The sequence below is a fragment of the Arvicanthis niloticus genome, chromosome 9 (assembly GCF_011762505.2).
Source record: "Arvicanthis niloticus isolate mArvNil1 chromosome 9, mArvNil1.pat.X, whole genome shotgun sequence".
Classification (NCBI taxonomy): domain Eukaryota; kingdom Metazoa; phylum Chordata; class Mammalia; order Rodentia; family Muridae; genus Arvicanthis; species Arvicanthis niloticus.
In genome coordinates, this window is record NC_047666.1 from 41,576,963 (window position 1) to 41,598,438 (window position 21,476).

A 21,476-nucleotide genomic window follows, 5' to 3' on the forward strand; every position below is an offset into this window, starting at 1 on the left:
AGGGTTATAAATAATGTGTTCGAATAAATTTTTTTCGACTCATGCCAAGAGAGCCAAATAAATATGACCCAACAGATTTATGAAGGCTACTAGTGTAGGAGGAGTCTTATTTCTGGTTTATATAACATGAAGTCAAGATTTAGAGCCATAAAAATGTTCTGGTATCACATAGTGGGTAAGTGGCAGACTGAGATCTGATACTTGTTTTCCTTACTTTGTTGCTTCCTTATGCCAAAACTGAATAAAGAAGGAGAGAAACTTTGCATTTAACTTCTTCTGACATAGTTAATAATATGAACAGCCAGCAGCATACTGCCTGGCAATCAGCCACAAATAACTTGCTATAAACATATATACAGCGAACTCAAGTTCTTTTGTGACTCGGGGAGATGTACAAGATGTGCCAATATATGGTAGAAAGGCTATGGTTTTATGGCTTTCTGTGAATGCCATTGCAAATCAAGATCTTGGATAAAATCATGTTGGCTACGTTCACTCATAAATCTTCTCATAATTAGCTGGAATATGATAAATGTAAACCTTCCTTCTTCTCTTTCCAGCAGAAATCAAGGGGACCTGGAAAGTCTGTTCTGAGAGGGCAAAATACAGAAGGAGAGACTTCTCAGATTGCCATGACTCTTAACCCATGAAGGTCAATTTTCTCTTTAAGAAAATCAATGTTGCTTAGTGTTGTTCTCCTTGGAAGTAGATGGATGACTCAGTATCTGTGAATAACTCAGGTAAAGCTGACATGTTTTGGAGATTGAATCTGAACTTTGCCATGGAATAAACACACAATTAGTCTAGCCTTTTTACTGATGTGACCCTCCTGTTTAGATGGTATTTTTCCTATTATTTTCTTTGCTTCATTTCAGGTTCCACCAGTGAACCACCTGCTTTCTGAAGCTATCTCCTTATCCCAAGTGAGGAAACATTCTCCTCACCTATTCACAGGGTTGTAGGGTTAAAATCACCTGCTTTGTGGACAGAGGACCAGCATACAGTGTCTTCAGATTGTCCACATTTGTGTTTACTGTCTATGATTTAACAGATAGCAATGACCCCTCCCCTTGAAAATGTCTGTTTGTAGAATACATTATATTATCACATTAATCACTCTTTCTCACTATAGTTGATTATGGGACATAAACCATGCCAGGAAGTTTGGTAAGGTAGAGCAGGTCAAGACCTGGAGACTCAGTGGGCACAAACCCAAGCTTAGGTGACACTCAGCTCCCTCCCAGCCTACTGACTTGGAACAGATGCCATGCTTCTCACATAAAAGAGACATAATCACAGTGACTAAGATCCAAAATAGAGTTGCCCGTGAAGTACTTAGAGAGCTTGAAGGTTTAGCCAACAAGCTTCCCTTCCCAGACATTACTTCCTGCAAAAGGCATTTAGTCTCAGGCCCACCCTGAGAAATAGGGTATGGTTTTAGGCATCTGTTTTCTGCAATTACAATATACTGTTTGAAATCAAGGAGTGTCTCTTTTCACCAAGATACACCATGGGGAGCCAAGAAGAAGGCCTTCCCAGTGACAACCATCACCAAGCCTGCTGTCCACCAAGCTAAGGTCAATCATCCCCCTGGGGGGTGGGAACAAGCCAAAGATCCCACATCCCAGCCCTGAGCTAGACACTGTCCCCAGCCCGCAGGCCCTCATCTCCATTCTCTGCTCTTCTGTGACTCCCAACAGTGCCTAGATGTCCAAGAGTCTGAGAAATCCTCTGCTGAGGCCTGGGGACCTCTGAACTAGCTCCAGCTTTCTACTAAATAGCCCTTAGACCTCAATTCAAACTTCCCAATTGATGACAATAGTAGATTCTTTCAGTCTTCCCAAAAGAAACATCTCTAGAGATATCATATTTATGGAGTCACGAAGTATATAAGACTCGCTGAATTTTAAGGCCAGTTTCTATGGGTAAAAGATTCATTATGAATTGAGTAAAATGGTTTTACAAAACTATCTAGATTGTGGTTATTCATATTTAGGGTTATTTCTTCACTACTTCTTTCTCTAAAAATTCCATTTCTATAGTATTAAATGCTGCATAGAATATCTGGAACGATTTTAATGTGTTTAATTAGGAGTAATGGGCTATTCCTGAACTTTCTTTTCAACTGAGGCTGTTTCAATAAAACATTTAATATTATAAGCAATGACATTCACATAAAATGCTTAATTTTCAAAAATAATTGTCCAATGCATTTTAATTTCCCACTAAGAATTAAAGAAAAAAAGGCCACATATTATCTGAAACATGCTAACCAGTTATTTTCCTTATAAACCGTGCCTGTTCATATTCTCAACTTTTGCTTTTGATTTTACTTTGTTTAAAGAAGACAAAAAAAGCCAATTTAACTTGTCTCTCTTGAAAACACATGATTTTAATTGAATAAATAAATGTGAGAACAGTGGAACATTGACATCTGGTAAACCATTGTAGGTTTCTAAAAGGCTGGGGACATTTGTATTATTCAGAGAACTGCTTCTTGTGGGGTTGTACTGTCAATGGTGAAAGACAAATGTCTTTACTCAATCCTTAATGTTTGTAATTTTGAGTTTTAAATTGTTTGTTGTTCCAGAGCAAATAAAGCTGACCTTTACATTATAAATCACATATGAGATAATATTATGTAAATAGGCTTCTCTACTTATAACTAACATGTCCATGAGTGTCAGCATATGATACACGTTCTCTTTTACTAAATATCTACCTTCAGAGGTGATTGTGTTCATTGCCCCAGATAAGCTATTCAATCTAAGTTAATAAAGATGTCAAAATTTCTCCAGGTCCTTCATAATTCCCAACTTCGTATTGCTACTATCCATCCATCCATCCATCCATCCATCCATCCATCCATCCATCCAACTATCCATCTGGCCTTGTTGCAAGCACTTTAAATTTAACAAATCTCAAATTAAACTCTGCATATTCTTTCCAGCTCTGCATTTTCTATAAGGTTCCCTGTCTCGTTGACTGGGTCCACTCTGATCCATGATACCTAAACCAGCAATCTAGGACTCATCCCCAATATCTGCATTCTCATACAATCATAAATCCAATCAAGTGCTGACAAATTCAGCTTTTACCAACTCCTCCAGTCTTCTCTGTACCCCCAATGCTACTTGTGTAGCTATGATATATCACTCTTTTTCTTAGGTTGGTGGATTAATAACTGACTCTTGGCTCCAATCCTCTTTTTCTTGAGTCCACACGGTGCTACCGTTGGTCTTCTTTTAATCCTGCTATTTTGCTTTATTATGCTGCTTCCCAGTGGTTATGAATAAATCCCAAGCTCCTCAAACTGGTATGTAATGTGAATGAATCTGAGACCCTGACTTACCTTCACAGTTCATCCCCTATTCTTTCATTTTACACAAGAGTTGCATTGCACAGTCAGTTACTCCAATAGCTCCAGTAAAATATAAACCCCATTATAGTAGTACTAAGATAGAGGACCTCTGGGAAAGAATAAAGTTAGTGACACAAATGGAATTAATACCCTTAGGCAAAAGGTTGAAGGGAGCTGCCTGAAGGCATTATTTAAGGAGCAGAGTATAACTCTGTATGGGCTTTTTGCCACCTTAAACTGAATACTATGTAATTCTCAGAACACAGCGAAATTGTTATTATTTAGAAATTGATAAGACTAAGGATGTGTTACAGCAGGTAGAACATACTCAAACAATACCCATCTCTGCTGGTCACTGGACATTTTGCATGTTGCTGCCTTGGGTTAGAACATAATTTTCTAGTAAACACATTGTATCTTTTGATGCTTTCTATAGATGTTCTGTAAGCTTCATCCACATGTGGATCTCGGGCCTTCTTAGGGAATCTTTGAATAGTCCATACTTTGCCAATGGAATTTAGATATAACTCTTTTATCACCTTTCTGACCAATGAAAAGCAATAAAGTATAGCAAGTAGTTGTCTCAAACAAAGCAAATGTCTCATGTGTAACATGTATACAAGACACCTTAAGCTGTTTACAGAAGTATATGCAAAACTTGATCTTAAGAGCCCGGGAATTGCTATTCATACTATAAGCACCATTGTCTATTTGAAGCAGTTTTTCTTCCTGTCTAGAAACCTATGTTTATCTTTAGCTTGACATGTTCCTCAGATTCAAATGCAACAAATCTCAATTGTAAATGACTCATTCGTTTAGTGGTCTCAAAAACTTTGACTCAGTTTTCAAATTTGATTAATAATTCTAAAGCCATGTGCTGATATACAAAATCTGACAAACTGGGTGGATAGAATTATGGAAATATAATGTATGATTTATACAGTCAAATTTATCACTCTATATAATTAATAAAAGTCATAGCCTTATCTTTTAAAATCTAATTTAGATTTTGAATGACACTTTAATTAAAGATTATTTGCTTATTAGAAATGTATTTGTTGGCTGGGATGTTCCTTAGTGATATAGACCTTTATTATTATGCATAATTCAATACCCACATTTGCTTCCCAGAACCTAAAAGCAAGTAATTAAACAAGCAAAGACTAAGTAAGTACATTTGCTGCCAGCAGCTCTATGGTATATTGGAGGTAAACAAATTAGTGTCAAATCTCATCATAAATACTGTACTGAAAATGTCATATTAAAAATGGTATCTTTTCTAGTCTCATATACATCATTCAGTTTAGATGTACCCACATGAGATCTGAATCTGCAGCTTCTGTACTGGAACTGCCCATGGTTGAACAACCCCAACATATCTTCCACTTAAAGGGCTTCCAAGTTCTGGCTGAAATCTGCAGACCCAGTCACAAAGGGAAGATATGGGCCGCACATTGCCAGGAGAAGAACAGCAGCCCGCACTGATTTCCAATGAACCTGGACAAGATTCAAGCCCACAACTCTGTCCTAATTGCTTTGAGCAGCCTGCTCCCTCAGCATACAAGCTCACTGGCATTTGTGCTGTCCAAAGACATAAAACCCAAATCCAAACCATTATTTCAGACATCCAACGGCACAATACACCCTTTCTCCTTATTTCTGTTTATCTTCAGCTTTATCTTTCTATCTGAACATTTCTTTATTATCCACAGGAGAAACATGAGACATAGAAAATACAAGATGAAGGACCCAGAATGCTACACTTATAGAAAACTGCATTTTTTTCCCATCTAGACTACGATAGAGAAGTAACCACTCATCTCTTTCTTAAAACAAAGGATTATGCCCAGATGTATACCTTCTTGCTGCTCTTCATTGAGCTGACAGTATGCAGCTGATGTTCAAGTAGTCTAGATTGACTGGTGCATTGGTGGGGTACCAAGTCAATGGCCTGTTCTTTTTTTTTCTTGGCTATTTTATTTATTTACATTTCAAATGTTATCTCCACAATGGCCAGTTATTGATTTAGTTAAACTAGCCTGGAATGCCTTTCTTTAGAACGTCCAGACAAGCAGTGAACACTCAACCAAGACACAGAAACCTAAGGCCCTGTTCCATTATGCTGTCTTTTAATACTTTACATGTAATATAAACTCAACCTTACTATTTAACATATCTCCAAATATAATTTGTGTGTTAAATGATTTTATCATTACAAGTAGATAAGGCATACTGGTACTATCTCTTTTAATAGGTGAGGGGAAAAAAAGGTTGGCAAGTGTCTCATACATGTGACATCAAACTAGAAAGCAAGAAAGCTGCAAATTCTTTCACCTTCTAAACTTACATTCTTTCTTAATCCATCATAGTATAATGTGCAGGGTAAATTGCTCCTTGGGTGCCTAGGGCTAAATCTCTTAATCTTTTTTTATCCCCACTTAAGATTAAGAATATGGACCTCTGTCTGAGATGCATACTGCTCTGAGGAGAAGTGGATTTAACATTGAACAAAGAACTGAAGCCCTTGGAAAATAATCACTGTATGATTAATGTACACAGTAAAAATGAATTAGGTAGTTGCATAGGAGGCCTTGACTTACACTGGAGGTCTTTCAGTGTAGTTCAAACTAACAAAGGGGTTTGACCACAACCTTTAAGCTTGTTTATAAATATCAACACCAAGTATGTCAGTCACCTCTTTCTGTTTGACTTATGTGGCTGGGTTGTGTTGGAGACGCCTGCTTTGGAGTTTGTGTTGTTCATTTGAAGTTGTGTTTGAATAAAGATGTTTCCTCTTATATAAATGGATAATTGCAGCTTGTGTGGCTTTACCAACTCTTATGAGATTGCCTTCAAGCCTGTAATTTAAAAGCTGTTCACTTGCAGTAAGAATTCATTGTAATTTAAGAAAAGGAAATCCATGGACCATGGAAGAATATTTTACGTTTTGTTCAATGTCCTCTCTTTTCCCCCAATAATCCTTGCAATTCTGTGATTGGAAAAGCCTGAGATTGCCTCAAAGATGCTAGATTCCTGTACAAAAGCTGGTATTGAAAAATCTTAGTGGTTGAACTCAAGGGGTTGATTCCTCATTAGCTGCAAGCATGTTCAAAAGCAGATAACTTGCATACAGCTTTGGTTGGGGCTTCCTTTTTCTGCTGTAATCAATCACCACACACATAAACACACAACCTAAAATACCACCATAGGACTCATTGGCTAAAATCACAGTAAGAAGGAGACAAGGTTTCATTCCTTCTAAAAACTCCAGAATCATTTGGGCTCAATCAGATGTCAGAGGTGGAAAACTGATCCCCCCACCCGCCATGTGGTGGAAACAAAATCCCTGTCTGCCAACACTTTCAGTCTTTAAAGCACCACTTTACTTCAAGGTCCATCTCTGCTTTGGGTCTTACCAGATGCCCAGATGATTTTCTCTCTCTAGCTATCCCTTTACCTTTCTTTTCTCTTTTATTTCCAAAAGCTCAGGATATTTGTTAATTCTGTAGTACAATCTATTTAAAAATTGACACATCAGGGCTCCAAATATGGCTCATATCATAAAAATTACTGCCACCAAGCTTGATAGTATGAGTTTAATCACCAGAGTTTGCACAGTGAAAGGGAAGAACTGATTGACACATGTTGCTCTTGGATTTCCACATAAACAGAGGGCACATATTTTCTCCCTCTCTCTTTCCCTCTCCCTCTTTCTTTCTCTTTATTTCTGTCTCTGTCTCTTTCAGAAAGATGCAAATAGTCATGTACAAAGAAATGAATACATAATTAAGCATAAAATTGAACAAACTGCCAACCTTAATTTCAAATTTAATAATTTAATTTTTTTTTTGTTCATTTGTAATGGTAACTTTTGCTTGTGAAAGTGTAAGATCATCTGAGGACTAATTTCTGGGCATGTCTTTAAGGGACTTTCTAGATTGAGTTGAGGTAGGAAAAGCATTCTAAAAGTGAGCAATACTATTCCATGGGCTGGGATGTTGAAGTTTCTAAGAAGAAGAAAACAAGGTAAGAATTCTTTCTTCTTCCTGACCGTGAACAGGATGTGAATAAATGCTTGGTTACCATGCTGTGCTCTCCATGATAGACTGCACCCTCAAACCTCAAACTGTGAGCCAAAACAAACCCCTCTCTTCTTATGTTGCTGTTGTCAGATATTTTATCATAGTCACAGGAAATGCAACTGATACATTGCTTAACACATCAAAGCCACAGGTTTCTAGGGCAAAGATGTGAGCCTTATGAGGCTATTACTCAGCTATCACAATCTCTAAGCAGAGTATGTAGCAAGAAATAAGCATTTAGTCAATAGTAATAGTAGTCACTATACACACATATTCTCTGGTGGGTATTGATCAGCATGGGTCATGAATATTTATGCATTTCATCTCCATAACAAGCTTCTCAACATGAGGCAATAACTGTTGCCATCATCCCCTTAACAAATAAAGAATAATAAGACACAGAAATGCAGTGACATTTCATGGAGCCAGTAAAATGCCTAATGAAGACACGAACCCAGGCAGAGCAGGTCCAGAATCCAAGCATTTAATTAAGATTTCTTCTTTACTTTCATTCCAATGTTATAATGAGGAAACAAAGGAAGCATTAGTTTAAACTACATTCAGGAACAGCTAAATTATCCCAACCTAGAAGACAACAATATGTGTACTTCCATTTCACACTTGGTCATTTTACCATCTTCTTTTTTGTCTTGGGATGCAGTCTAACATCAGGGCCTCACATTCCTTGATCATTCTGGTTGATTGTCCCCAGAGGCCCACAGAAGACTATCTTTATCACAGCAAAGCATTTTATGTAAAGAAAGGTTTATCAGATTTGAAAACAATCAATAGCCTGTAATGAGAATACTAAAGACAAAACCATTAATGTTCTAATTTGTAAATACCAAACATTCTTCTGTCTGATGCAGCATTGCATTTTATACTAAAACCATACTACTGATCACCACAGGAGGGAAGAAGGAAGCAAACCAGTGTTGTGTGGAATAGAATACCTTGCCTGTTCCCGCACCATCATGTCTCCCTTCTTCCAGAAAGAAAGTGCCCTTGGAGAGGCTCTGGGTTTACAATCCAAGATTACCAGGCTGCCCACCTGCACCTGAACCATTTTTTTCATAGGGTTTCTTGAAAAATCTGGAGCAGAAGCTGAAGGGAACAGAGAGAGAGAGAGAGAGAGAGAGAGAGAGAGAGAGAGAGAGAGAGAGAGAGAGAGGAGACTGTGAGAGATAATTGTTTATTTAATAAGAACTAGATACTTAAAACAATTACTGTAATTTGAAAGGTCCACTGTATCTATGTTTCTAAATTCTGCTTGCCACAGGAGATGCTGATTTAAGGTGTATTATGTTCAACAATGCAATGCTGAAAAATTAATTTGTGCTACTGTATGAGGCCCCACTCTAAATCTTAAGATTATTGCTTTACAAGGAGATTCTTTTAATATTTACTGTGATTTAAAATAACTGTCATGACTTCATTAAAGAAAACCATTTTTCATAACCTGTTTAGGAATGTTTGCCTCATTATGATGCTGTGGTCTCTATGATCCTTAGGGCACAGCATCTAGTGAGGATCTGTCACTCAGAGGATGCTGGCCATAGGATCTAGAATGATGGTAGAGTTCTGGACTAATTGCTAATCAGATTGTGTCATAAAATTCTTATATAATTAAATGTAACTTACAAAGTGAGGAAAGAGGACATAATCCAGATGTAATGTTCAATGGTGTTTTATCACATTAAATATCATAATGTATAGAAAACATGCTTGCTAAATCTCTGATGTCAAACTTTAGGCTACATAGTAAGAATCATTTAAATTAAATGATAGGCTAATCAGAAAGTCATTATTCCTTTTACTATATATGTGTAAATGGTTAGGAACCTGATTTACTCCCAAGAATCCCAATTATAGGATGTTAGGTGTAAATCATAACACTTAGATGCTTTAAAAATAAGATTTAATTATTTTTATTCTATGGGTATGAATGTTTTGCCTGCAAGTATGTTATTTACCACACATGTGCAGTGCCTGCAGAGGTCAAAAGAGAGATTTGGATACCCTGAAACTGGAGTATAGGCAATTGTCATCTGTCATGTAGGTGTTGGGTATGGAACCAATGTCCTATGCAAAAGCAGAAACTTCTCTTAATTGATGAGTCATTTCTTCTGCTCCTACCCACCTGGCTTCTAATGTTCTATACTATGGTAAATCCCAGTGAAAATAACTTACTATTTGGCACATCAGCATTTTATAACAATCATAGCATGTGACTGAGTATGTTCATGTTCAACTGCTGCACCTAAGGCTCAAGGAACATCTGGGAAGAGAAATACATACAGAAATACTATAAAATCCAGTAAACTAGGAAATCTCCTGTGAGACTGAGCCTTCAGGATATTATAGGGAAGCTGGGTTCATGAAATCTCAGCAACCTGGCTACTTAAATAAAACCTAAAAAAATTTCTACCAAGGGTTAATTTCCAATTATGGATGGGACAATTCATGGGGTCCCAGTCTTGCATGAAGAGCAACTAACAACTGGCCAAGAGCAAGAAGTAGTCTTCATCAAGGATAAACCCCATGGCTGGCTCTCTAATATCGAGTGGTCAGCCCTAGCAACACATACATGTAGGAAACATTGAGTTGACTCAGCAGATTGTATTCATATGTTTATTTGTTGATATGTATATGTAACAACAATAATGAAAACAGAGGTGGCTGTGAACTTTGAAAGGAATGGGGGCAGGCGATGTACACAGAAGGGGTAGATAAAAAGAATAGGGAGGAAAAATGATGTAATTATCAGTTAATCAAATAAAAAGATTTTATTATGAGTGGGTCTCATAAATTAAAATCCTGTGAAAAAATTTAGTAAAACAACAACCTATTTATATGTGAATACACATTTTAACTTATGTATATTTTATTTTCCCATATATCAACTCTACTGCAAAATAGGTAGAAGTCTATCCTTTTAAAAAAATAATTGGACTATGGCCCTGCAGTGACATGTGCTTCTACAGAGACATGTGCTTCAACTTATATTTGTATGCAGTCCTCTCTTGTCTTTGTTGTGGTATGCTACTTCTCTGTCACAGATAGTAGGAGGCAGATTTTCTCTGACAATCCTTGCACTCATCCTGAGACACATGAACTATTTCCAATCTTTAGGTTCTAGAGACAAGAGACTTCTTGTCTTCTCCAAGGGAAGATGCCCCAGCAGTTAAGAGCACTGACTGATTTTCCAGTGGTCCAGAGTTCAATTCCCAGCAACAACATGGTAGTTCACAACTATCTGTAATGGGATCTGATGCCTTTTTTCGGTAGGTGTAAAGATAACTTCAGTGTGCTCACACACATGGGGAAGACTAATAATGGAGATTAATCTTGTGTTCCTCAACATTTCCTGGAAGTTTGTATCACATAAGCATTTGTTGGGAGAAATGCAAAGTTGAATATTTGGAAGCCTCTACTATGGTGGCAAGAGCACACAGGAGTCCCGTTCTTTCTCTAGTCACTAAATTACCACCAAATTTTACAAAGTATGCCCCAGAGTAAAACTATTCTTAAATGGAGAGACAATGACTTAGATAAGTCAAAGCCTCACACTATTCAAGACATTTGTACCAGTTCAGTGATAGACAATGACAAATAAGAGTTTACGTGGCCAAGGATGTAGTATTGACATTTGCATTTAAGCAACTAGGAAGGTCTGCTTCTCCCATGGAACTGTGATAATAAACTCAGTGAATTGGGAAGTATTCCATAGAAACTGGAAATAATAGTGATAGTTATGTCCTGGCTTAAGTTATGCTCAAATCAAAACGTTCTATCTTAATATTTTGAGACAATAAATCACTTCTTCCTTCTCCATTTTCTACTTTTCCTTCTGTATTTCTGCTATGCTGTCAAATTACTGTTTGTTTTTTTCAGACATTTGACAGGTCAATGTCCTTTGCATAAATGCCCTAAACACTACAGAATATTTTCCTCATTTTCTTACACATGTCAAGCAGAAAGAAGAAAATAAACAAGAAAACTCAAGTAGTGGATCTTTGGTTAATCATACCTTAAGTGTACTCTATGCCTAAACCTCCAAACTGGGTCATGAAGTCAAACACAGTTTCTGAATCAAATATCACTGATTCCAACTTTGTCATTTGGTTTCAGGAACCAGTAAGAGCTAACACAAGAACACTGCTAAGCATTTCTTAATCTACAATAGTGTGCTTGGGTAAATGGTCCATTAGCTATGAAGGGCCTTCTTTCTTTTTGTTTAACTTAACCTTGGAACTTAATTCTGGTCACCATGGCTGCTTTTTTTTTTTTTTTTTTTTTTTTTTTTTTTTTTTTTTTTTTTTGATATAATTTAAAATACATATGTTTTTGTTTGGGTTGGGTTTTTTTGTTTCATTTTCTTTTTTGGGCCAGGCTCTTACTCTCTAGCTCAGGTTGGCTGGTCAGACTGCCTGCATTCCTATGTAACTCTGCCTGGCCTCAGCTTTGTAACAATGCTCCAGCCTTTGTTTCCTAGGTGCTAGGTGACTAGAGTATTCTCTAATTAGAAATCCTGAATAATAATAAAAAAATATTGTGAATACTATTGGTGGTAGAGTGGAAAATAAAAAGTCAGCATATTAGATTCTGGCAACAATGGAGGATTTAAGGGGGAAAAGTAGGTTAAACCCAATTAAAAAAACAAAACAAAAAAATGTATTCTTACCTACTACCTTGAGCTCAGCACTGGAGTAGATGAGGCCATGCTTGTTTTCTGCTATACACTGGAACATTCCAGAGTCAGTCACATTGAGGTTGGATATTGTAAGGGCACCATTTTCTATCTGTATTCTTTCCTGGATAGAAAATAAATTTTCTGGCAAATAAATAAAGTTTTACAATTTAAATTAATTTCCAAGAGGCTCTGCCAGAGCCTTACCAAGACAGATGTGGATGCTTGCAGCCAACCATCTGACTGAGCACGGGGACTCCAATGGAGGAGTTAGGGAAAGGACTAAAGGAGCTGAGGGGACTCGTAACCCCATAGGAAGAGCAATAATATTAACCAACCAGATTCTCCAGAGCTCTCCAACAGGCCCTTGTTCCTGTGAAGGCTCAGTGTCTCAGTGTAGGAGAATGCTAGGGTGGGGAAGCGGGAGTGGGTAAGTAGGTAGGTAGGGGAACACCCTTATGGAAGCATGGGGAAGTGGTATAGGTTTCATTTATTTATTTTTTTGAGGGGAAACCAGGAATAGAGATAACATTTGAAATGCAAATAAATAAAATAAACAATAAAAATAAATAAACAGTACTATCACTTCAATCAGAGAATAGATGTTGCTATTTTTCTCAGACTACTAGGTAGTCTGATATGAAAAGTAATCTTTTTCTTCTTTGAAATAGAAATTGATGCTTCGTATATACAAGTAAAAATCACAAAATAATTATTGAGCGCAGGGGTTAAGTGTGGGAGCCATTTCATTTTCAAATATGGTTAATGATTTAGACTCAAAAATTGGACTAGGAGGCTGATTTTCATTCTGGGAAGTAGAGAGATTTTCATCACAATATATTTGAAAATTGTGTAAGCTTAAGGCATTATACAATCAATGCATTAAGCAATGTTCAGACAGTATAGAAAATACACATACCAGGGTTTTCTTCCCCAACTATGATGGTTTTTATATATAGCAATATAAAGGCATGTAATTGATTTAGTACACACATACAAGAAAAAGCAGAAGTTGCATAGCTGGAGAGGTGAAGTGAATGAGAAAATAAGTAATGAATGCTCAAAGAAGCCAATTCATAGATTTATTTATTCTCCAGACACCAGACCAAGGTATAAAACAGGAAAAGAAAATGATATTCCATGTTTGACTAAAGTAAAACATTCTTTAACACAAATACATAGAATCATTATTTTATTAATATTAATATTTAATATTATCTTATCAATGCAAAATCATCAACATACCTTGAATTACAATGTGAAGATACATCATTAAATGACTGGGTGATTGGTTTTTATGATTCTTGCTGTATTGTGATGTACATGGAAAATGCCCCATGCAGGCTTTGTGTTTGAACATAAAGATGATATAAAACTCTGGAACCTTTGGCTTTGCTAGGGCAGGTGGGATGGGTGGGTAGTGCTCGAAAGTGATATCTGCTTAGGATCTAGTCCTAGCTCTATGCTTCCTGAATCCTGCTAACATAACCTCCCATTATACCTCCCTCATCATCATGGCCTGAAACTATATATTAAAGTATGTCATGCCTTCCTTTAATTGCTTCTGTAGAAACCCTACATTTTTCTACTAGGAGCTAAACTGCAGTGTGTGTGTGTGTGTGTTTGTGTGTGTGTGTGTGTGTGTTTGTGTATGTGGCATATTTTTTGTGTGGATGTTCTTGCATATTTGTTCAAAAAGGCCAAAGACAACCTTGGTTGTCTCTCCTCATTTGCAAACTATGTCTACCACTTTTCCTCTCTCTGTTAGACAATGTCTTACACTGGCAGCTATCCATGTGTTTCTATGTATCCAGCCACAGAATCACAAGCATTTACTTGTACATTCAGCATTATTTTTAACTTGGGTGCTAAGGATGGGACCCAGGTCCCCGTGGGAAGGCAAGCACTTTACCTACTGAGGTGCTTGGTGTCTAGAGGCTAACGGAAAAATACTTTTAAAAGTGCGGGAAGAGTTGGATGAAGCAAGTGTATCACCTCACCTCCAGTACTAAGGCATCTCCATTTTTCAGCCATCGGTAGGAGGGTTTAGGCTTCCCACTTGCCCGGCATTCCCAATAAAGACTGTCCTCCACAGCAATTTCCATGTCTCTTAAGAGTTGAACCCAGTAAGGTTTTGCTATAATAGAGAACAGCAAATAATAGGAAGACAAAATTTAAATCATCGAGTATATAAAAAAAAAAATGTCTTACAAATAAGTACCAGACTACAATCCATAGATTAACACAGGCTGGACTAGAATTATATTTAGTTCACTGAATGGCTATATAAAACATTTCTAGATTTAACAATGATGTTACAATGTGTTATAGCTCAAGCCAACTTTATTGTGTTTTGTCTGCTTTCAACGTCCTGAATGCTGTATTAAACGCTTCAGGTGTCTATTAATAGATGCTAATGCAAGTACAGAAAATTACTTTCCCCAAGTATATTTTTGAATCATAAGATTGTATTTCATGACAACTTCAAAGTGAATGACAGCAGCTATTTTTCTTAGTGGTGAAATAAATATTAATACTCATAGGAAAGAAACAACTGTGGTTAAGGAAAAATATTTACTTCAAGTTAGAAATATCTCTGACTTAAACACAAAGTACTGAACAGGTTACACAACTCTTCGCCTGTTAACATGAGAGCACCAAAAAGATGGAGAGGCAACCTGAATGCGAATTTTGTTCTTATATCAGAAAGGGATGTAATTAAAGCAATGTCAAATTATGGATGCAAATCAGTTGGATGGAAAAAATCAATAGTTTTCACTTATGTTTTGCAAGGCACCTGGAAACTGCCCTTTTTTTGCAGATGAAAGTGATATACCACTTCCAGTGGCACCCATGCAACATACACAGTGTATTTAGCCAAGTCCCAGATTGCATTTCAGAGCCAAACCTGGGAGGTGAGATTGCTTAATGGTTTCACATTGCATTATGCATGTGATGTGTGCCACGGGGTCTGCATTTGTGTCCTCCACATGGAACAGCAGTTTATTTCTGTTTAATTGCAACCACAGGAAGATTTGTCTTCGTGTGTTTCTTTTCTGTCTCCTAAAATTGCCTTTGTTTTTCTTTCTTTCTTTCTTTCTTTTTTTTTTTTTTTGAAATAAAATTAAAAGGAAACTATGGGTATTTAGCATTTTTCTTGTTGTTGTATAAAATTGTTTTTTCAGTATGAAATCCATCCTACTTTATATTGAAATTTCTTTTCCTGCTTCGGGCATCAGACCCACCTGGAAGGAAACTGTAGCTATATTTGATAGAAACTGCTGACCAAGGCCGAGATCTCCAGTGGGAATCTGTAGGGCTGCCTGACCATCCTAATATTCTTCTTCTCATAAAAGAAGAATAAATTGGTGACCAAAACTGAGATTAGAACTGCTACATCGATTATGTCTTTGCTTCCTTAACCATAGCCTGACCTTCAAATCCTCTATTACATCATTTACATAAATTATTAGAGCAAATAATCAGAATACTACAAGGCACTCATTAATGCTGTAATATAATCTTAAGGTAAAGTTTTGGGTTTACCATTAAGCTCTCTATAGTGATTACTTATAATTTATTCTTAGATACATAAAATATTATCTATAGAATGGACTAAGTATAGCAGATGCTATTGGTTTCCCCTTGTGCATTAATCTCTATTCTCACTTTCCTATTTATTATTAGAATATCACCAATCTTTTATACTGCTATCTTGTCCTCTGTCAGCTTACATTGCCCATAAACTTTAGGGAGGACTGATTTCATACCCTGTTCTAAAGGGAGGATCTTAACGTTGTCTAATCATATATTCCATTGCTACGATGGGCATTAGGGATGCACATCTGACCAGGAGATTTATAAATAAATGCTTGGTAGAACAAAAGGATGTGAGCCACTGGTATGCTTCTCATTGACATCAACCATCTTCTTGCTATAGTGGCAATTAATACGTAGAAACAGAAAAAAAAATCCAAGCAAGGGGAGGAAAAAAGAGAGAAAATGATTCATGGCCCGTTAAATACTTAAATGCCAGTTTAGCTTTGGATCTTTTCCTCAGGGGCATATGGTTACCATTTGGGCAAAGATCATGGTGCATAGAGTTAAAGGCATTCAAATATTTGATAATGCTTCTCAACCTGTGGATCACTACACTGTGGAGACTAAATGACCCTTTTACAGGGGTCAGCTAAAACCATCTGCATAGCAGATATTTATATTATAATACATAACAGTAGCAAAATTACAATTATGAAGCATCAATGAAAATAATTTCATGTGTGGAGAGATCATCCCAACCTGAGGAAATGTATTAAACAGAGTACATAGCATTTGGAATCTTTAGAAGCACTGAGTTAACAAATCAGAATGTTCTGTATTTTCTCACAGTGGTTGATTCTGAGTGTGCTGTGATCAAGAAGTAGATGAGGAGAAAGAAGAAGCTAAGCTAGGGTATGAGAAATTCTCTTTGTGTGTGGGACTCAGAGCTCACATGGGTAAGCTTACCACTACACTATTACCACCACAATTTCCGTACCACGCCACCAACTTACAGACATTGACATTATACAGGAAATATATGTATGATGCATATGTATATATGTGTGCATATACATAATACACACACATAAAATTATTTATGGGAGAATGTGGGAAAATTACAAAATATAATGTTTCATGCTGTAAAAACATACTTTCACTGTGCCCCTAATAGTTCCCAAGATCCAGTAACATAAGAAATATTAAACTTGTCAGAGGTAATATACTTGCCAAATTCAAATTATTGAGAGATGGACCCATAAAAGGTTCTACAGTCTTAACAGCTGTCTTAGTGAACGGTTTCCTTCCCTGTAGGATTTGAGTATGTTGTACACACTGCCCAGAAAATTGTTTCAATAACCAGTTACTAAAATAAATAGGCTATAATGCAATTTGCCCTTTATTAAATTGGTGAATTCATACTAGGTTTACAATGTTTCTAATAATTAAACTGCAAATATATTCAGCAAGCTCCCATTTCTGTGCATCTTACAAATGTATTTTGTACAGCAACACTTCAGCACTTTTAAAATTACATTTTCATCAAAACCTAATGCATGTTCTAAACAAAAGAAATTTAGAAGAAAAAACAGAATATTTAATTTCCTAAAAATGTCCTCTAAAAATTTATTCTTTCCTTCTCCAATTGAGCAGCATATTAAACAAACATGATTCTGAATGAAAGGTAGCAAATAGTCTACAGATACTTTATTTACATGGTTGGATGGGGCTGAATATTTCTTGGCAAGGCAACATCCTCAGTTTATTTGGTTTACTAATATAATAACTGTAACTTGTCTCAATAAGCAGTTTTATTCTGCTTTTCAAATAAATACATAAAAATCACTTCTTCTAGAAGTGAAAGCAACTAGAGAGAGCTGTCTCTTATATGATTAAGTATGTGAAAGGTCATGCTTCAAAAAGGGTGAAAGATTTCATTATCATATGAATCACTTTGAAAATGTAAAGGAATGTCAAGTTGATTGCAAAGTTGCCTTTCTTTATAATTTCTTTGTTCTCGGATGTTTGTTCTTGCTTAACAAAATGAGAATAAAACATTGGAAGTGACAAATTAAACCCTGATTTTCTGATATAAGGACCTCTGTCCCTAAGAACAGCAATGAGAGAATAAAAGCCATGAGACAAGTTTCCCCAAGGCTATTGCTTACCATAGTAAGTGAGCCGCCCTCTCGCCACATTTTTTCCTCGTGAATTTTCAGCAATGCACTCATAGGAGCCTGTATCTTCCTGTTGGAAGTCTGGAATTTCGAGCACACCATTGAATTTCCTCAACTTAATTTTGTTGGGAAATGGCATCCCATCGCTTCTTCTCCAATTAATCTGAGGAACAGGGCTGGTAAGAAAATCGTCAAGTTGTTGGCTGTTCTCTGGAAATCTCATAGACTTAAGATCTAAAGGCTTTAAGAGAGCAAAAGGCAGGCTGGGCAGTCGGGCGGTGGTGGCGCACGCCTTTAATCCCAGCACTTGGGAGGCAGAGGCAGGCAGATTTCTGAGTTCGAGGCCAGCCTGGTCTACAGAGTGAGTTCCAGGAAAGCCAGGGCTACACAAAGAAACCCTGTCTCGAACACCCCCACACCCCCTAAAAAGAGCAAAAGGCACGAAGGGTCCCATTATGTAGCCCAGACTTGCTCCTGACTCCTGATCCTTCTGCCATGATTGCCAAGTGATCTGATTACAGGCTGCCAAAATTAGAGACAATTTGTGTGTTGTCACAAGAGAAAGCCATGAAATCCAGACGTTCAGTAGTGGGCATTTTGACAAATTTTACTTCAAAAAAGTTAGGAAACCTAAAAGAAATGGATGAATTTGAAAATGTGCATGATCTACTAAAATTAAAGCCAGAAAATATTTTAAATGATTTACATAGATAATTACAGACAATAAGATAGACACTATAACAGGAGTTTCTGAGTAAAGAAAAGCCCAGGACCACATGGATGTGCTGCTAAATTCTCAAACTTGTTAAAGAAGTTCTCATTCTAGCATGGGCCAAGCAGTTTGACAAGGAACAAAGGGAATGAACACTATCAGGTTCTATGAAGCCTATATTATCCTGATACCCAAAGTGAATCAAAATACAGCAAAAAAGAAAACTATAGATGAATTCTGCACACTTAAATGGATGCAAATATTCTTAACAAATTACTTGCAAACCAAATTCAGGAACACAAGAGAAACTGACTCGCCATGGTTAAGTGAGTTTCCTTTCTGAGATGAAAAGTTGGTTCAACATACATAGATCAATAAATACAGTAGATCATATAAATAAATGTAAGCACAGAAATAACATAATCCTCTTGATAGATTTTTAAAAGCATTTCACAAAGTTTAGCATACTGTCATGATGAAAGTCAGGGGGACATTAGGGAAACATGTTTCATACCTCAAAATAATAAAAGGTATGTATAAAAACTGTAAGGTCAACATTACGCAAAACTAGAAAAATCAGAGACCACTTTCTCTCAAATATGGCACGAGCCAAGGATGCTCACTTTTACTTCTTACTTAGTATATTGCTCAGATAAGTCTTAGCTAGAGCAATAAAACATGATAAAGGCATTGCAGAGAAAAAATTGGGAAAAGTATTCAAATTATCCCTATTTCCAGATGATACAGTTGTGTATTTAAAGGACCTTATAGAATCACTTTTAGTAAAATTGCAAGATATAAAGTTAAAAGGTAAATATCAGTAGTTTTCACATATACCAAAAGGGAACTTGCAGAGAACAAAATTAGGACAGAATTTCATTCATAATAATTTCAAAAAATAAAGTACCTCAGAGTAAGCCTAGCCAGGAAGGTGAAGGAAAGAGACAAAATGATGAACACACCCCTCATGGTACTAAACTAAAACAATTAGCACCATGGAAATGGCTATGATCCAAACTTAATCTATATATTCAATGTAACTCATAAAATTTCCACTGTAATTCATCACAAAATTAGAAAAAGCAACCCACCAATTCCTATGTATATTTAAAAGACCAGATTTAGTCAAAGCAATACTAACGAGGAAATAACAAATTGTTGGCATCACAATGTTGGTCTCCAAATTATACTACCAAGTTACAATGACATTGTTGCAATCAAGAAGACCAATGTCAGAGAATAGAGGACCTGGATATAACCATCAAAGCTATGGCCACCTAAATTTTGACAAAGGTGTCAAAAAATGTGTAAGAAGACAACTTATTGCAGGCAAACCAGGATATCCACCTGCAGTAAAAATTCGATTCAAAGCTGTTATTCTGTACTAAAAACAACTCAAAGCACACTGAAGACATTAATTTAAAGTCTAAAATGTAAAGTCTAACTTGTAGAGGAAAGCATTGGAAATTTCCTTCAAGATACAGGTATTGACAAGAACTTTCCAAGCAGAACTCCAAGGCATGGGAACCAGCTCCATAGATCAATAAATGAAATTGCATGACATTAAAAGTTTTCTGCACAGCAAAAGAAACTATAAGCAGAGTAAGCATCCTATGGAATGGAAGACTATCCTTACAATCTAAAATTATGACAAGGGCTAATATTACAAATTTACAAAGAATTAGAAAGATTAAACATCAGCGAAATGAAACCGTCCATGAAAAAAAAAATGGGTAAAGATACAAATTTTTTTCAGGAAGCTATCAAAAGAAAAAACATAAACGCTGATAATATTTTTTTAAATGGTCAAAATCCTACATGATTGTCATGGAGTGCAAATAAACTACTCTGAGTTGCCACATTATCCTAGCCAGGATGACTGTCATAAACAAACAGGACAACAGATACTGGAGAAAATGTGAAGAAGGAGAAGCCCTTATACCTGGCTGGTAGAAGTGCAGGCAATATGGAAATAAGTATGGAGGTTTTGAAATAAGAAAAACAGAAAAACAAAATGAAAGGAAGAAAGAAAGAATGAATAAAATTAAAAAAGAATAATCAGGGGCATGTACTCAGGGGACTCCACAAGCTCACCCATATTTACTGATACACTAGTTGATAAATTAAAAAAAATGCAACTAGCCAGATAAAATGTGGTGCATACTTAGATTTAATTCTTTCCATTGTAAAGAAAAATGACATTTTCAGAAAAATGGATATTCAATGGATTATATCAGTATATTATGTGAGCTCATCCAAACTCAGCAAAACAAAAAAGATTTATTATCCTTTTTATGTGCATCCAAGACTTAACACACACACACACACACACACACACACACACACACACACACACAAATTTAGTGATTATCAAAAAATTAAAAAATGAGATCTACAGAGGGTAAACATAAGTGATACAAAGAGTCGAGGTGGGCAATTATACACTTATGACATGGAAGAGCAAACAATTGAGGATTGAGTTCAATTCAGGATCAAGGGTTGCAGAGTGTAGGAGAAAATGGGGGAAAGAAAATCTGGTAAAAATACATATTTTTCGCCTTCCGGTCTGGGCCAGAGCACTGAGCAGATCTTGGGTGGCAGCTCTGCCCCCAACCTCCAAGAACCCAGAGGAAGCAGGGATCCCAGGTGCTCGAACTCAGGCAGTATCTTAGGTAAGCAGACAGCAGGGCCTGCTCTAAACAGGGAGTAACTGGGAACCAAAAGGACCCAGGAAGTCACTCCCGGCTTGGAACACTGGTTCCTTCCGGTCTGGGCCAGAGCACTGAGCAGATCTTGGGTGGCAGCTCTGCCTCCAATATCCAAGAACCCAGAGGAAGCAGGGATCCCAGGCGCTCGAACTCAGGCAGTATCTTAGGTAAGCAGACAGCAGGGCCCGCCCTAAACAGGGAGTAAC

The 21,476-nt window shown here is 36.8% G+C and overlaps 1 protein-coding gene across 1 annotated transcript in view; it reads right to left on the reverse strand.

The window, feature by feature from the left end:
- The window catches only part of Cntn3 (contactin 3), a 354,703-nt gene that overhangs the window by 84,308 nt on the left and 248,919 nt on the right, over nt 1-21,476 (reverse strand). Inside the window, exons 8-11 of the mRNA XM_034512693.2 lie at nt 17,842-18,026; nt 14,134-14,270; nt 12,128-12,257; nt 8,397-8,547 (exon numbers count right to left, since the gene is read on the reverse strand). Coding sequence (XP_034368584.1) covers nt 8,397-8,547; nt 12,128-12,257; nt 14,134-14,270; nt 17,842-18,026 — 603 coding nt within the window. The remainder of the gene's footprint in view (nt 1-8,396; nt 8,548-12,127; nt 12,258-14,133; nt 14,271-17,841; nt 18,027-21,476) is intronic.